The 17,150-nt window shown below is 43.1% G+C and overlaps 1 protein-coding gene across 1 annotated transcript in view; it reads right to left on the reverse strand.

Annotated features, from left to right (window-relative positions):
- Positions 1-2,516: 2,516 nt before the first annotated feature.
- Positions 2,517-17,150, reverse strand: part of LEPR (leptin receptor) — a 30,775-nt gene continuing 16,141 nt past the window's right edge. The window contains exons 8-19 of the mRNA XM_014891091.2: positions 15,083-15,379; positions 14,731-14,845; positions 11,675-11,874; positions 10,066-10,220; positions 9,072-9,231; positions 8,907-8,989; positions 8,169-8,385; positions 7,290-7,472; positions 6,683-6,778; positions 6,195-6,297; positions 5,430-5,505; positions 2,517-4,438 (exon numbers count right to left, since the gene is read on the reverse strand). Coding sequence (XP_014746577.2) covers positions 3,665-4,438; positions 5,430-5,505; positions 6,195-6,297; positions 6,683-6,778; positions 7,290-7,472; positions 8,169-8,385; positions 8,907-8,989; positions 9,072-9,231; positions 10,066-10,220; positions 11,675-11,874; positions 14,731-14,845; positions 15,083-15,379 — 2,459 coding nt within the window. The 3' untranslated portion in view covers positions 2,517-3,664. The remainder of the gene's footprint in view (positions 4,439-5,429; positions 5,506-6,194; positions 6,298-6,682; positions 6,779-7,289; positions 7,473-8,168; positions 8,386-8,906; positions 8,990-9,071; positions 9,232-10,065; positions 10,221-11,674; positions 11,875-14,730; positions 14,846-15,082; positions 15,380-17,150) is intronic.

Here is a 17,150-nt window from a genome sequence, read left to right on the forward strand (position 1 = left end):
AGTTTTTAGTCAGAGAGAAAATCCCACAGTGTGGGTCACAAGTGTTCAGTTATTGGGTCAAAAATATAAATAATATAAATGTTAGTTTTTAATTAAATAGTTAGCCTTTAAAAGAACTTGCAACTAGCTAAATCTCCCTCCATTTTCTCCCTTTTGTTAACTAGAAATGTTGCAGAAGTCTCTGCACTTTAGATAAAATTTAATAAACAACCAAGTCCAAATAAAAAATCTGTCTCTGGAGCATTCAATCCTGACTCTGAGGAAAAGAAAAAAAAAAAAAAAAAAAAAAAAAAAAAAGAATAAAAAATCTAACCCCTACCATTATTCCAGGAGCCATCAGGGCTGTTCTGCAGCTTCCTGGGGAGAGTTCTCAGTGCCCAGCCCTGCTCTGCTGCTGACAGCTCTGCCACAAGCACAGAGTCATTCATTAATGAGGCCCCCACAGATAATTCCCAGTTTTGGTTTGGGATCATCCTGCTTTTCCAGCCACAAGGATGCTGTGGTTTCCCAGTTTGGCTCTCCCTGAAAGGAATTTGGGTTTTTTTTTGGTGTTGCTGGGGCTGTGTGCCAGTGCTGCAGTGTCCTTGTCAACAGCAGGATCTGGGTACTGGGGCAGGTGCTGAAATCCCAGTGTTTTACTGGGAAAAACCTGGGTGCACACCCCAAACAGATTTAATTCAAACCTTGAGATAAACTGCTTTCCCATCAGAGGGAAGATTGGAGGAATGGGATCCTTCCTCTTGCAGAAATTCCCACCACAAACCTGCATTTTAATGCTCCTTTCTCCAATAGAGAACACAAAATCTGGAATATCCATTAACAAAATCATGGCCTGGGTAAGGATTTGAAGGATGTATTGATCCCTTTTGTAATTTTAAATCAGGGAATCATGGAAAGGGTTGGAAAGGACCTTAAAGATGATCAAGTTCCAAATCCCTGGCAAGCTGCTTCAAACATCAATCCCAGTTTAAAAATTAAAAAGGAAAAAAAAAAAAAGGAATTTAACTGTAGCTGCAAATGACATGGAAAAGGGAAAATGACACATTTGATTAATTTTCTTACATAAAAGAGCTGCACTCCTGAATGCTCTTCAGAATGAATCTGCAGGATCTTAATTTGTACTTCAGAAGCTGCACACGGTTCCTAAAATTGCTCGTTTCAAACTGAAAAGGCCTTTCCTGGGGAGTGTGAAGCCATGGCCAAAAAATCCCATTTCTCTGCAAAATGCCCAGATTCCCTGGGAACTGGCATGGGATTGTTTGTGCCACAGGAACATTTCTGGGGAAGCAGCAACATTTTCCCTGGGAAGGAAACAGAAACTGTGCTGGGTCACTCCTGGGGCTGCTCTTGGGATGCTCCCAAATTCAATTCCACAAGTTTTTCCTCCCCCCCACCCATTCCCAGAGAAGTGAATCCCTTTGGATCTGCCAGGCACTGACCCAGGAGTGGAGGACACCCCTCAGAGCAGAGCTGCAGGTGAAGATCCCCACTTGAAACCCGTTTTTCCCCCATGCCATGACCCTGTTCCCTACTTTTCCCTGTTCCTGGTTCCTTTCCCAGCTCTCCTGCCAAGGGAGCAGAGCCTGGGAGAGGCAGCAAGCACAAATTCCCTGCTCCAGACATTTTTAAGGACAAAAATTCCAGGGCTTTTCCTGGAACAAAGCTCCTTCCAACCCTCCCAGGGTGACACCTGTGTCCCTTGCAGGGACAATTCTTCTGGAATGAGTGAGAGCTTCTTGTGGCTCCACCAAAAACTTCCTTACCTTCCAAAATCCCCAGGCACTGCACATTCCCATCTCTGTGTCAGCCAGCGATAAACCAAGGAGATTTTGCTCTCGTGGCTGCAAACACAGCCTGGGAAAGGCTCAGCTGAGGGGAAAAATAATGATGGAAAATAACTGGCCCCAGCTCCCAGTTTTCCCCAGCTCCCAACTCCCCCTCCCCGAGGCAGCTGCTGCCCGGGGGAGCGGCCTGAGCTGTAACCAGAGCCAGAGGCAGCAGATGGAGCATTCAGGATATGCAGATTTTGGCTTTCTGTGGGAGCACGGAGAGGTGAGGAGCAGGATCGAATGTCCCTGCCATCAGGATGGAAATGCCAGCTTCAGGAATTATTTGTGGAGCTGTGGCCTCGTGCTGTGGGTCAGGACCTGGATTTGCAGCATCCTCAGGAACACTGGGATTGCAGATGGGGACAGGAACAGATCCAGACCCTTGGTTCTACACTGATCACACCCCAAATCTTCTCTCTGTGCTGAAGCAGCTCCGATTTTCTCTATTTCCTGCAGGATTTTTGCAGAGGAGATCCATTGGTTTTCCTGAGGAGCACCACCTGCTCTCATGGGATGGCAGTGGGAGGAGAAACCTGGGAATCTGCCAGTGTCCATTGAGGAGAGACCTCTGCACATCTCCTAATTCCTGAATTTCCCCACGTTCCCAGGAAAACCCTCCCTGGCCCCTCAGCTCATCACTCCCATGGTTAAGCTCCCCCTGGTTTGTAAGGAATTGATGGGAAAGGCTAAAATCAACATCAGCTTTTTATTTCAGGAGAAAGATGATCTTCAAACACAACCAAATCATTTTTCTGGACACTTCCATGAAAGGCTCATTCCATTCTCCAGAAAACTGGGCTCTCCTGTCCCTTCCCAACAGCAGGAAGTGAATCCTAAACCCAGCATCCATCCCAGCCACAGGATCCTGCAGGTTTATCTCCAATCACAGGGACAAGGTTTGGTTCCTAACACACAACAGGTTTTCATTCCTCACCCCACACAATATTTTGGAAACCAGAACATCAGATCTGTGTCACATCCAGCATCAAAGAGCCCCCATGAGAGCCAGGTCAGCAGCTTAACAAAAACCAGCAGAGGGGTTTTGTGTTAAGCTGGGTTTAAATTCACCCTTGCTTTGGTTTTTAGCGTCAGTTTTGTCCTTTTGGTTTTGTCTCTCTGAAGTTTGACAGAAATTTATTCTTTGGAATACACAATGAATTCATTCTCCTTCACTCCTCAAAACAGTCCTCTGAAAAGGCAGGTGTAGAAAAATACTTGTGAACTATGACATAAAAACAAATAAAAAATAGCTTTGGCTTGCAAATGTGAGTGGGTTTGTTTTCCTGCTTCTCCCAGAAAATCCAGAGCTGATTTCCTCCCACCTGAGGTTTCCTGGCAGGGTTGTAGAGGCAAAGGCCATACAGACAGGTTGGATCCCCCAAAATCAAAAATGCAGAATCCTTGTATCCAACTCCTGTCTTTTCTCCCATGGAATCTTAGGAGAGAGCTTGGGAAGAGATGTCAGTGTAAAACTGCACCATTTGCAATCCTGTGTTCAACAACAGAATGTGGCTACTTTACTTTAAATACATCATTTTATCCAGTTAATGGTGACACAGGAATTTGGATCCTCTTCCTGCAGTACCCTGAGCCTTTCATTCCCTGATCCATTCCTTCCAACCACATCCAGGCTGACTCGATGTCACAAATCATTCCCAAGGAAATGGCACATTCCAGCTTTTCTCCCACAGAAATATCCCAGGCCTTGGATCAGCTCTGTCACCCTTGGGTGCTCCAGGTGAAGCCCAAACCCAGAACAAGCTGGAGGGGGAAAACAGTGGAATGCATCAACACCTGGAAAAACGTCAGGAATTTGGAATTTTGGGGTGATTCTGTCACTTTTTCTCCGTGGCCTCCTGCCCTTTGGCTGCAGCCACCCCAAACTGTGGAACATAGGGAACGGTGGCTTTGGGCTTGAGGCTGCTGTGGATAAACTCCTTGACATTTGCTGGGATGTGCTGGAGAACCACCCCCTCTGGGAGCAGATCCGTGCTTTGGGGCTGACACATCCCCCTGGAGCTGTCAGCCAGGAAAATGTCCCTGTGTCCCTTTGGCAGGGATGTGATGCCCAGGTAACACAGGCTCCTCTGGCTGCTGCCTGGGAAAGTTTCATCCAAAGGCTCTGAGAATCCCTCTGAGGAAACCAGGGACAGAGCCCTGCTGGGCTGGGAGCCAGGAAACACCAGGAATGCCCCACTCCCAACTTCCCAAGCACCACTGGAGAAGGCACCTAAACCCACAGAAGCCTCCCCCAGGAAGCAGCCATCCAAACCATTCCTTGGGTTCGTTTTCCGTGGGCAAAGGCCGCTGGATTGGGAATTGCTGATGACTGTGGCATATCTGAGCTCACTCTGAGCTCTGCTTTCTCCATCCTGGCAGCTCCTGGAGAAGCTGCTGCTCTGGAAGTGGCTGCTGGAGCAAGCTGAGTCACATTCTGAGTCTTGGGAGGTTGGAAATGTGGAATCAATCCCTAAAAAATCTCCTGGTTCTTTTTTTTCCAAGGGTTTGGTGATGCTGATGTCTTCCAGCAGCACCTCTGCCTCCAGGAGAAGTGGCTCACACGACATTGGCTCGGGGTGCTTGGCAAAAAGATGCTCCAGAGTTTCAGGCTGGAAGAAAAGAGGGATTTTAATGCTCATTTATTATGGAACAGCTTGATTTCACTCTCCAGGTTTTATGTGATCCAACACCAAAGGTCATTCCCAGGAACCTGGAATTTTGCCACATGAAGTTCACACATTGTTTTTTAAGAATTTATAGTTGAAAATCCTCTAGGACAGAATTTCCTCAATAGATTTAATCATTGCTGCATCAGCTGAAAGAACTTTCCCTTCTAGGATTGGATTATCCAGGTCAAATTCAGCCTTTCCAGAGGATTTCTGGAGCATTCCCACCTGTTTGAACAGTGAGTGAAACACCTCTATTGGGGAGAAATGCAGGATTTGCTGCTCCCTAATAAATGCACATGGAAATTATCCACCAGCATGAACTGACAGCAGCACAAGAGCTTCAAGGGAAAATTCCCTTCTATTTCCTAATGAATTCAGGACAAAAGAGATAAACTCAGGTTTTTTGTGGATTAACAAATCATTTTTAACAGCAGGGAAGTTGCCAAAATAATGAGGAAAATGTCAAAATACTTGGAGTAGTGGGAAATTGAAGCAAAGAGTGAAACTCTTGGGCTCTGCTCAGTCCAGACTCACTGTTGGTGACACCTGGGCCCTGAATTTGGGATTTTTCCCCACACAAATCCATCACCTTCCCACATCAAAATGAACAGAGAGTTTTGAAACAGTGAAAATAACTTTTTTTCTCCTCATGCATGTGGTTTATCCCTAATGGAGATGTTTGCTCCCCTCTCCATGGACACCCCAGCAAAGCCCTCCCAGCCAAGGCCAGGGGTGTTTTGGCAAAGGCCACCATCTGTCACCTGTTAAAAACTGGCAGATATTTATCACATCCAATGCATATTCCAGAGGCCTGGGAAATTGGAACCTCTGGATGGAGCCAGGGGGGTGAACAGGGCTGGATTTCCACTGGAGACAGAGCTGGGACAACAGCCCTGGGTGGAGGGAGCAGCAGCCCCTGGGAAATACAAACCTGCTGGAAATTAACTCCCTGTGCCCACGAGCAGTTCCTGGGGTTGGGAACATCCTCCCAGAGCAGCTTCTTCATCCTGAAATGTCAGGGAAATGCTGGAGCTGGTGCAGGGAAGGAATCTCTGCCATTTTATTTATCCACAAATCATCATGGAATAATCATGGGAGAGATGATCAATGGCCCAAATTTAATCCAAAACATAAAGAAGGGATATTCCAGGTGGCAGGAAAATATAAAGGTGCTGAATGATCACAACCCACAGGGCCTAAAGGGGCTCCAGGAGAGCTGGAGAGGGATTTGGGACAAGGAATGGAGGGACAGGACACAGGGAATGGCTGTGAGCTGGAAAAGGGGAATTTAAATGGGATATTGGGAAGGAATTCCTGGTTAGGAGGGTGGGGAGGCTCTGGAAGAGAATTCCCAGATTTGCTGTGGCTGCCCCTGGATCCCTGGCAGTGCCCAAGGCCAGGCTGGAGCAGCCTGGGACAGTGGGAGGTGTCCCTTGGGTGGCCCCAAATGGGATTGAAGGTCCCTCCCAACCCAAACCAGTTTGGGATTGTGTGACACCAGTTCAGCAGAGTGGCCCCAGTGCAGCTGCAGCACCTGAACTTTTGGGGAACAAGGAAGAAGGAAAAAGGAAAAAGGAAAAAGGAAAAAGGAAAAAGGAAAAAGGAAAAAGGAAAAAGGAAAAAGGAAAAAGGAAAAAAGGAAAAAGGAAAAAGGAAAAAGGAAAAAGGAAAAAGGAAAAAGGAAAAAGGAAGGTACCTTTGGTGTGAAACCAGCAACGTTCCCAGCAGCAAAACTGAGGTGGAAAAAACAATTGGCAGAACCACGTGGAGGCTGCCACTATTGCCAGGTTCAAATCCCCCTGGAAATGAAGGAGTTCAGCCATTAATGCAGCAAAATGATTGTCTGGGAGCAAATAGTTGGCAAGAGGGAAATGCAAACAGTAGAAACAACAGCTTAGATGGGGAAATAACCTTGAGCAACAGTTTTATTGCACATGGACAAACCTTTCCTTTGGGACTAAACAGACAAAAAGGAATTATTTTAAATAGGAGTTTAATCCCTCACTCAGCCCAGCCCTCAGAGTTCTCAAATTAAAGCTGAAATCTGTTCAGTCTGTTTGTAGGTACATTACAGTGACTTTATACTTTTTTTTTTTTTTTTTTTTTCAGAAAGGACAGAGATTTGGCACTTAAAGGTCACTTTGACTGCAGAAAAAAAACAGGGGAAAAGATCCTGTCAGTCACCTTTGGCAAAGTGATCCGTGGCTCTGGCTTTGCCAACTCCTCCAGCAAACACAGGGTAGAGGCTGAACTGGTACTTCTCAATCAGGATAAAGTGATCTGGAAAGGGGAAATCAGCCAGGGAAATCCACTGTTACCCATTTTTAAACAATTCCCTCCACAGAGGCACAGATCAGAGCTCAGAGCAGCCCAGAGAGGGCAATAATGGATCCATCTTTTATAGATCCCTACTTCAAAATCCCAAGGTTTAGACAATTAATCCAGCATTGTTCTGTCATGGAATGAACTCCTTATGAAGCTACTGTGATAATTTCTAGGAGTAAAGTCAAAATGCAAAGGAAATGCAGATATTAATTTGAATAATTAGCTGGTGTGTTCAATATTCCAGAACTAATTTTACTGTATTGCCACAAAATGAACTCACTCCAGAGCTTAAACTGATTATTAATGCAACAGGCAATCGTCTAATGAGCATCAAAATTTGATTTATTGGCCAATAAAAGTGATTAGAAACAGGGAAGAGGAAAAAAGGGCTCAGAGCTCAGAAATTCCACATTTTCTGTTCCACACCAATTAACAGCACGAATTCTATTTCCAAGCACACACTCACCATAAATAAAATATTTCCTGAGATTTGGAGGAACTCGCAGCCATTTCATCTGCTCCCCTTTGTTCAGGTTCTTCCACTCAATCACAAAGGATTTTATCCCAGGGATTTGGGGACAGAGAGTCCAAACCACAACCACACAGGTGCTGTTCACCAAGTAAGCACTCAGGGATTGCACAGCATCCACTGGGAAAACAGAGAGAACACCTGGGGTCTATATCCCATAAATTGCTGAAGTTTCACCACTTTATCACTTTAATTACCTTTTGTATGATAAACCCACATCAGCAGAGAGATTTATTTTCTTCAAGCCACCAAAATTTAGGTTACACTAAACCTAAGTCCCAAGCACTCAACACATCAAGTTTCTTACAGACATCAAATATCCCAATTCTCACATGCAATTCCTCAATTATCCTTATCTAAAAAATTAAAACTCCTGAATTCTCAAGAATAAATTAAGCAGAGTGCAGCCAAATCCAGGAATTGCTGCTCAGGAAGTCTGAGGACTCTGTACCCTGGCAGCCCAAACCACGACCACGTTTCATTTTGGAAACAACAAAACATTCCCCAGCAGGAATGTTGGGTGTTCCCAAATCAAAAGAGATGAAAGATCAGTTCTCCAGCAGAATTTTATTTTTCTTTGATTAATTACTTTATATTTTATTAGTGAAAACAGCCCAATGACAGCTTTTTTCCCAACCCAAAAATCACAGGATTTTCATGATGGAAATCTCAATTTTCCAACAGCTCTGTTGGTGCTGAATGTATCCCCATAAAACATTCTTTATTCTAATAGAATTTTATCCCAAAGAAAGCTTTCCCCATGAACATCACCAGGACTCCTGGCATTTCCCACATCCCACTCATTGCTGCTCTTACCTGTGCTCATTTGCTGGGATAGAGTTAAATTAGAATTCATTGCAGAAATTCCAAGTGAATTCATGGCTAAAATGGTGACAGTGTGGGTTGGCTCAATCCATGGAAAAGTCCAGCTGGTGCCATGATCCACAAATTCCTCCCAGGAGCTGTTCCCTGGGGTCTGGTGCTTTATGATGTATCTGCTCACACTGCACAACGAGTGATTCTCCATCAGGGGCTGCAGCAATTCATTAATTAATGGCCATTAATTCCTGAACTCCTTCCCCATCCCCTGATTCCCACAGCAAAGGTTGTTTGGGCAGCTGCAGTTTGAAGCAAACAGGACCCAATAAGGAAATTCTGGCTCCTGGCTTTTTACCCAAGGGCTGGAGTCCTTTGAAAGGCTTCAATTGTCCCTCTCAGAGCTGACTCTCATTCCTTCTCTTCCCAGCAAAGGGAAGTGAAGGACAAGGAAAGCCAAACTTTCAGATTCCCATATTTTACACATTTTTCAGGGTTCAAACCCCAGAGCAGCACATGAGCAAACAGGAACAGGCACTGAGGAACTTTTTCCTTTTCTGCATTAACATTTTAAGGCAAAGAAGGCAAAAACATCTCCCATTTAATCCAAGGATTCCCACCAGGATTCACCTGGCCAAGCAATTAAAAAGGCAAATCCTAATTCCCACAAGCCTCAAGTGCCTGTCACACTCCCCTTCTGGCAATTCCACCTGGTTTTAGGATCAAAGGTGCTCCCACCTTCCACAGGAGTGTCACATTCCTCTGCTTCCTCACCGGGTCCTCAGAAATGATTCTCCAAAATTCCGGGCCTTGCAAGGGAGCTGCAAAACAACAATTTGGGAAGGTCAGTGACACCCGAGTGTGGCAAATGCCAGCCCTCAGGGTGTCCCTGGAAGCACAGACCTCTGATGTCCTGAACCAGGGTTTGGGCTGCTCTGCTCCAGTCACTCCAGTATCCAGATCCATCCAATTCCCTGCAGCGCACCTGCACCACGTATTCCACACAGAGCTGCTCCACTTCTATCACAGCCCAGCTGCCTGCAGGGTTTAGGACTTCATAAAGCTGGGAGAAAAGGCAAAAAAACTCAGAGTGAGAACAAAAGGATGTTCAGGCAGCTCTTAAGAGTCAAAATTCCTGAGAATGAATCCAGTGAGGAAGTGGGATTGTGAGGAATATTCCTTTGTGGATGCTGCAAATGCTTTTGGCTGGGATTTCCTCCGTGGATCAATGCCATAAAATCCAGCTCCACTCTGCAGGACAGCAGTGCAATGATCCCTGCTCCAGCCCAGACAGCACCTGTCAGGGGTCACCTGCACCACCTGAGCAGTGCCTTGTCTGCATTTTCTGCTGTCTTCACTCACAGTCAGGGTTAAAAACACAAAGGAGATAAATTTCTCATTTGGACTTGGCTGTTTATTAAATCTTATCTAAAGTACACAGAGTTCTGCAACACTTCCAGCTACCAGCTAAAAGTGAGCAAATTGGAGCTGGTTACAAGGTGTTTTAAACAGTTCAATAAAGAGCTAACACCTGTATTATTTATACTTTTGACCCAATAGCCAAACACCTGTGACCAGCAGTGCAGCACAAACTGTCCAACCAAAAATTACTGCCTGAAACTAGGAAGGAGAAGGAACAAGAAAAGGAAAAAGGAGACAACACCCAAAACCTCCATCTTGTCCCATACCTATCACTGTATTCTAAAATCCCAAATTCCAAACCCTTCACCATGTGCAATCACACACTTCTATTCACTGCCCACCCGTGATTTTAACTCCATCACTCAAATTTGGAGCCTTCCCCAAGGCCTCAAATCAAAAGCAGTGTTCTCCTGGGGGTCAGTGCCAGAAAGAACAGAAAGTTCCAATCTCCCAGGTTTCAGGATTCCAACAATACCTGCCATGGGATGTCCCCCCTGCTCCCTGAGCTCCAGCGGATCTGGAATGTCAGATCCCTGCTGGCAAAGACAGGTTTGGTCCAGCTCACGTTCAGCAGCCCCCAGGAATTCCTGCTGAGTTCTGCTCCCACGTCAGAAGGGGGGAGAGGTTTCACTGGAAAATGGAAAAAATTCAAAAAAGACTAATTAAAACATGTTAAAAATGCAATGTCTGCACTGCCACTTGCCACGAAATCAAATCCTGGATGGTTTTTCCCTTGTCCTGAGGGTGGTGGGTAACACACAGCCTCTGACACAGAACCCGTGGCAATGTTTCCATGGATTTTATTTTCATTTAAAGCACAACAGATGATTCTGGTGCTGGCACTTGCTACCTGGCCTGGGATAAAGAGCAAAAGACAGAGCCTGGCAATAAATGTTGAGGGTTAGGTTGGATATTTGGGCAAATTTCTCCATGGAAAGGGTGGTGAGGCATTGGAAAACTGCCCAGGGCAGTGCTGGCTCCCCATTCCTGCAGGGATTTAAAATCCCTGTGGATGTGGCACTTGGGGACATGGCCAGTGGTGGCCCTGGTTGGACTCCATGAATTCCATGATTCCATGATTTCCAGGGGTGACCCCTGCAGAAAGCAGCAGCCCCTGTAAAGGCTGGGGGCAGACATTGTGCAGTGATTAATGGAAATGGTTTTATTTTATTAATTGAAAATTTCCCCCAAATTCAGCTTCTCCAGAACAGGAATCTCCCAAAACTCTTGTTTGTTAATCAAATTGAAATAAATTTCTTTTGGATAATCAGGTGTGAATGAGGAGAAAACAACAACAACAAATAAATAATTTCTTCATTTTGGATGGTGCTGGAATGGGTTTGTTTTGCTTTACTACAATACAGAGCACCCAGCATCCAGGATAAATCATTGTCACCACATAATAAATGTATTTTACAGTTATATAACTCAAATTTATTTCATAATTATGTAACTGTAATTTATTTCATAATTATAGAACTCGAATTTATTTCATGTAGCACCTCTGGGATGCAGCTGCCTTATCTGCTCTCACCCATGTTCACATTTGTGTCCCAAAAAATACCCAGTGACCTCTCTGTCACAGAGCACATAAGAAGAGGTGATTTGCACATTTTTGGAATTTTTAAAACCCTCAAACACTGCTCCTGCCTCTTGTTTTTATCCAAATTTAAGCACAAATTTAATTTTGTGCTCTGTGTGTCACAAAACTTTGCACGAGTATGGAAGAGCAGGGAGAGTCCCCACGATTTTAAATGGATTTATAAGTGTGTAAATAATATACTGTACTGGAGTGTAAACTTAATTCATTGAAGACAAATCTGTCTGGACAATTAAATAATCAAAACCTTAAAAATGAGTTTCATTTTGCAATATAACACTTGCATTTTCTAGAGGGAATAACAGGCAGAAATGGATGCTTCATTTAAATCTCCTGTATGGAAATAACATTTAATCCCATTTTTTTAAGGTAATATCAAAACTCTCATGTTTTTATTTTAAAAAAAATGTGGAAAAAATTCTTTCCCTACACCATTTCAAATCCAGGGGCACAAAGGAAGAGAAATTCATGGATTTGGACTTACCCACATCTGCTGGAATGACACAGGTTGGGGAGGATTCCAGAGTTCCCAGGAAATGTTTAAATTCTATCCACAGGGTATATCCAGATAAAAGGAAAATGGGCTGGAATGTGCACTCATAGGAATGATTCCTCTGCAAATGGCATTCCTTCACCTCTGAGTTTGGAGACAGGCTTGGAAAGTCAGAGCAATAAATTTGGCTCCTTAAAAGAGGAAAAAAAAAAAACCACCAAACCACATTAAATTGATACATTGTAAGTGTAAATCTGGAGGGAATTAAAGGAATGGTGGCACTGGGAATGTCCTGGGATTTTGAGGAATATTTGGATCTTGAACCTGAATCTGAACTGAATGGATCAAAAACATTTAAATCCTGGGATTTTGAGGAATATTTGAACCTTGAACCTGAATCTGCACTGAATGGTTCAAAACATTTCAGTCCTGGGATTTTGAGGAATATTTGGATCCTGAACCTGAATCTGCACTGAATGGATTAAAACATTTCAGTCCTCAAAGCCTTGGCTCTGGGAAAAGCAGGACAAACGACCAAAAGCAACAGGTACAGCAAGAGAAGGCAGCTCCAAATCCTCATCAGTCGTGGGATTTTAGGGATTGGCAATGAACACAGCAAGGCAAGTCTGCCAAGAATTGACTCCAGTCAGGAATGACTTCCAAAATCCCAACTGGCAACCAGGGGGAAGCTGCCACAGACACCCACTGAGGTCTCCAGGAGATGGGAATAAAAACATCAATTTTGGATTAAAAATCTCATATCCAGTTATCACACCTGGCAATAGAAAAGAGGAGCCCTGGGTTGTGGATGAAATGGAACTGGATAAATTCTTGGAGTGGGAATTTTTCAGCTTTCTCCTCAGCCATGTGAGGAGAGGCTGTGAGTTACTCAGCTGAAGCACCAGAGTTGCACTGAGGTGAAATTTCCTTTTCCTGTGCCCAGGATGAAAGCAGTGCCTGGTGCTTTGGAGGTTGGGATTGGAGCATTCCCTGCTCCCACAGGATGATCCCTTTGGAGCTGTTTTTCCTGGCACCACTGCCTGCAGAGGAAGATGTAGAAACAACCCAAGCAAAACAAAACCCCACAGGCAGAGCAGCACACACAGCACAGCAGTGCTGCACTCCAGCTCCAAAAGGGAACAGCAGCAGGAATTTCATTGCATTCTCCTCTTTCAGGCCTTGCTCTGAACAAATAACCACAAAAATCAGAATAAAAACAAAGATCAGCAGCATCTGGGAAGGATTTGCAGGCAGTGGTAATGTCACTGTCTGATCTAGCAGGAACACGAGCAAATCTCCACATTATCACCTCCCACTAGAAAATCACATTTTTAGCTAAACTTGAACAGTGAGAGAGTGGGAATAAAAGCCATGATGAGCAGCATGGGGTTTATTCCCAGCTCCCTGCCCAGCAGTGCACTCATTATATTCATATTTGTGAAGGCAGATTTAAACAAAAGCTACCTCAGCCCCCCAGCCAGGCATTAATCCTGCCCTAAAAGCCTCCACTTGAATTTCCAGCATCCCAATTATTCCTTTAGCCCACAAAACCCAGGGAAATATTCACCTGGCCACCAGGATCACTCAGAACTCCAGCAGAGAAGCCAGGCTGGCTTTCCAAAGGATTAGGCCCTCAGAGCTGCCAAAATTTCTGCACCTCCAGCCCAGCAGAGCATGGAAATTTTGGGGTTTTTTTGCCTCAGGAAGAGCTGTCTGTCTGTCTGTCTGTCTGAGTGGTTCTAGGAAACCCTCAAGCTCAACATGGCAGGGATGGGATGGGATGAGCTTTGAGGTCACTCCCATCCCAAACCAGTCTGGGATTCTGGAGTTCTGGGGTTCTGGGAATCTAAAGTTCTGGGATTCTGGGATTCTAGGATTCTGGGGCTCTGGAATTCTGTAATTCTGTGATTCTGGGATTCTGGGATTCTGGGGTTCTGGGGTTCTGGGATTCTGGGATTCTGGGATTCTGGGGCTCTGGAATTCTGTGATTCTGAGATCCTGGGATTCTGGAATTCTGTGATTCTGGGATTCTGGGGTTCTGGGATTCTGGAATTCTGGAATTCTGTGATTCTGGGGCTCTGGAATTCTGTGATTCTGAGATCCTGGGATTCTGGAATTCTGTGATTCTGGGGTTCTGGAATTCTGGGGCTCTGGAATTCTGGGGTTCTGGGATTCTGGGAATTGCTGCAGTCCAAGCTGCTGCCCCCACAAAGCAATATTCCCTTCACCAGCTAAGCTCTGGATGTCCAAGCAAGATTTTTTTCCACCTTGGAATGAATTTGTTTCATCCTCTCATTGTACACAGAACAAAAAAATCCAGAATTATGGAAAAATCAAAGACTGAGTGGAGCCCTCAGGAGGTCTCAAGTCCCATCTCAGACTCAGAGCAGATAAATTCAGATCAGATGGAGCTGCCAGGATCTGAGAGGCTCCAAGAAAGGAATTCTACAACTCCACCAGGCCAGGCATTCCCACTGGGAATGGGCTGTTCCTTCATTTCCTTACAGCTTGGAGATAGCAGCAACTGGAACAAGTTTTTGACTGATCCAAAAAATCTTCTGGAATAGGAGTGGCTCCCAAACAGGTTGAAAAATGCTGAAAAACCTTAATGATGATGATAATAATAATAATAATAATAATAATAATAATAATAATAATAATAATAATAGTATCTGTTGCATACTCAGCTATCTCTGGTTCCCTTCCTGCACACAGAATAAAGAACCTGTTAATTCTCTAATTGCATTTCTCCTGAATGCTTTGATAATGTATTTATGTATTATATAATTATTATTATAAATATATATATAAATGTACTATTTTCTAATATATAAATTACATCTATAATTATAACATTATGATCTATAAATTATATACAATTATAATTTAAAGACTTAGCACACCCATTTCAGTCAAGAGTTGAGCAGTGCTCTGAGTTCTGCCCTCCTGCTGCATTCTCACATTATAATATTATATATCATATTATTTCAAGAATATTTTGAGCAATGCTTTTCCAACAGAAAAAGAGAATTAAAATCCATCCATACCTGTAATACCTTAACTGCAAAGTCCCCAGGAGCAAGGTGGTTGGGTTTGCAGACCACCTGCAAGTCATTTTGGTCAAGTATCCATCAGTCTCACAGGAAATATTAAAATCCATGTCTAATTCAAAGACACGAAAAACTTCATTAATGAGAGAGAAGGGTTGTTAGAACGAGGACAAAAAGAACAAGAACAAAACAAAAACAAAACAAAAATAAGTAAGGAAAAAACAAAATAAAACCGAAACGAAAGATAAAATAGATTTTTTTAAAAGGCAATAAATGGATTTAAAATGGAAATATTCCATCCTTACTATGAAAAAGCCCCAAAAGGAGAATGGAACCGTCTGGATCTTACCTACTACATAGAATTCAGCGTATCTATGGTGACATTCCCTACTTTGGTGACAACAGTACAGAGCGTTAGAGAAGAAACTTCCTCTAGGTTGGCTTGCTTTCAAGTTGAAAAGAGTAACTTTGCTTACACGATTGTTCACAAGGGAATATTGGCTGGCTGGGATTTCTTCTGCTAAATTCAGCCACCAAACCACCTCCCTGGCCTCTACAGGCTCAGCTCTGCTGGTGTAGATGCACAGGAATGAAATGTTGGAGCCAGCACTGGTCAGGGTCTTGGCAGGGAAGTAAAGGACTTGAGCTGTATCAGAAAGGGGAAAAAATTCCGTTGGGATTTGAAGTTGAACTAAAAAAAAAAAAATATATATATATATATAGAAGTATTTGTCAATAAAATAATGATAAAAAGTAATAATAAAAAAAATTTAAATATTGTTATTATTGCTACAGATGCAGGAATGAGCCCTGGATTGTCTCACTCCATACCTAAAGTTCCTCAATTCTGATTAAAATAAACTTTAATATCCCCAAGTTACACAAAAGGAAAAAGGGAGGCAAAATCCATTGAAATTGAAAATGGAACCAAAAAAGATTTTTAAAAGTGTCAATGGAAAATAAGAATAATAATGATGATAATAATGATAATGATGATGATACTATTATTGTTATAATCATCAACATCATCATTATTAACATTAATTTGTATTTCTCACTTTCCTACTTCTTAATCACTACAAACAGGAGCAGAAATGAGCCCTGGACTGTTTCACTCCATATCTGAAGTTTTTAAACTCTGATTAAAATAATCTTTATTACACCCATTACACAAAAGAAAAAAAGGTAAAAAATCCATTGAGACTAGAAATTGAACCAGATAAAACAAGAATGCATTTGTCAAAGGAAATCATTATTATTATTATTACTATCATCATCATTATTATCATTAATTTGTATTTCTTACTTTCCTCCTTCTTAATCACTACAAACAGGAGCAGGAATGAGCCCTTGGATTGTCTCACTCCATACCTGAAGTATCTCAATTCTGATTCAAAAATTAATATTCCCAAGTTTCTAAATTCTGATTCAAAATTCAATATTCCCAGGCAAATGTGAATGAAGTGAGCAAATCCCTGGAGGGTGCAGAGCAAATAACACAGAGCAGCACAAGGGGAACCAAATAAATTGAATCCATCTTTGCAAGAGTTGCTCTTCCTCCTCTTCCTCCTCCTCCTGAAATCAGCAGGAGATTCAAGTCCCAAAAACTGCAATTAACACCAAATTAGAGCAGTGGTCCAATCCAGGCTCAAAAACATTGAATTTTCCAAGGATTTTAAGAAGTTTAAACTCAGTCCCCATCACTCAGGGATTCAGGGAAGAGCTGGAATGGAGGTTTTTGCAAAGAACACCCCAAAACCAAAATCCTTTAAGATTAAATTGAATTAAATGAAAATTAAATCCTTTAAAGGTCAGGTTTGCTTCCCCCACTGAGGAACCAGGCAGAGATTTTTAGGATTTTCCCCAAAATTTCCCTTTCTCAGGCAGTAAAGCAGATTTAGGATCTGTTGTTTAAGGTTAAGCTCTTTTCTCCAAGGTTTAATTCTTTCTTTGGTGCAGGCTCAGGAACAGCACAAGAGTTCAGAGAATTCCTGTGGCAGCACAGAGCAAAATATTCCCAGGGAATTCTGAGCAGAGCATGGAAAAATACAACAAAATAATCAGAAATTCAGCTTTGCACAGGGCTCAGCATTACAAACTAGCTGGACTGTATAAAAAGTACATTGGATTTTGCTCTGGGCCTTTAGTTCAACTACAAAAACCACACCAGAAGTGAGAAAAAAACATCAGGAGAAAAAAATCTTGAATTGAGGAGAGTTTCAGTGCTGCCAGCTGGAATTGGAAATGGAAAAGCTCAGAGGAAAAATGGAAAAGCTGTGAGGAAAAAAAAAAAAAGCTTTTTTGTGTGTCTGAGCAGGTGCTGCTGAGGGAGTGACAGCCACAGAGGTGATCTCCAGAATTCCTAATGCCAGCCTGGCACAGGGAAGGAGCTGAGCCTCAGGAAAATCCAGGCAGGA

The sequence above is a fragment of the Sturnus vulgaris genome, chromosome 9 (assembly GCF_052056855.1).
Source record: "Sturnus vulgaris isolate bStuVul1 chromosome 9, bStuVul1.hap1, whole genome shotgun sequence".
NCBI lineage: Eukaryota > Metazoa > Chordata > Aves > Passeriformes > Sturnidae > Sturnus > Sturnus vulgaris.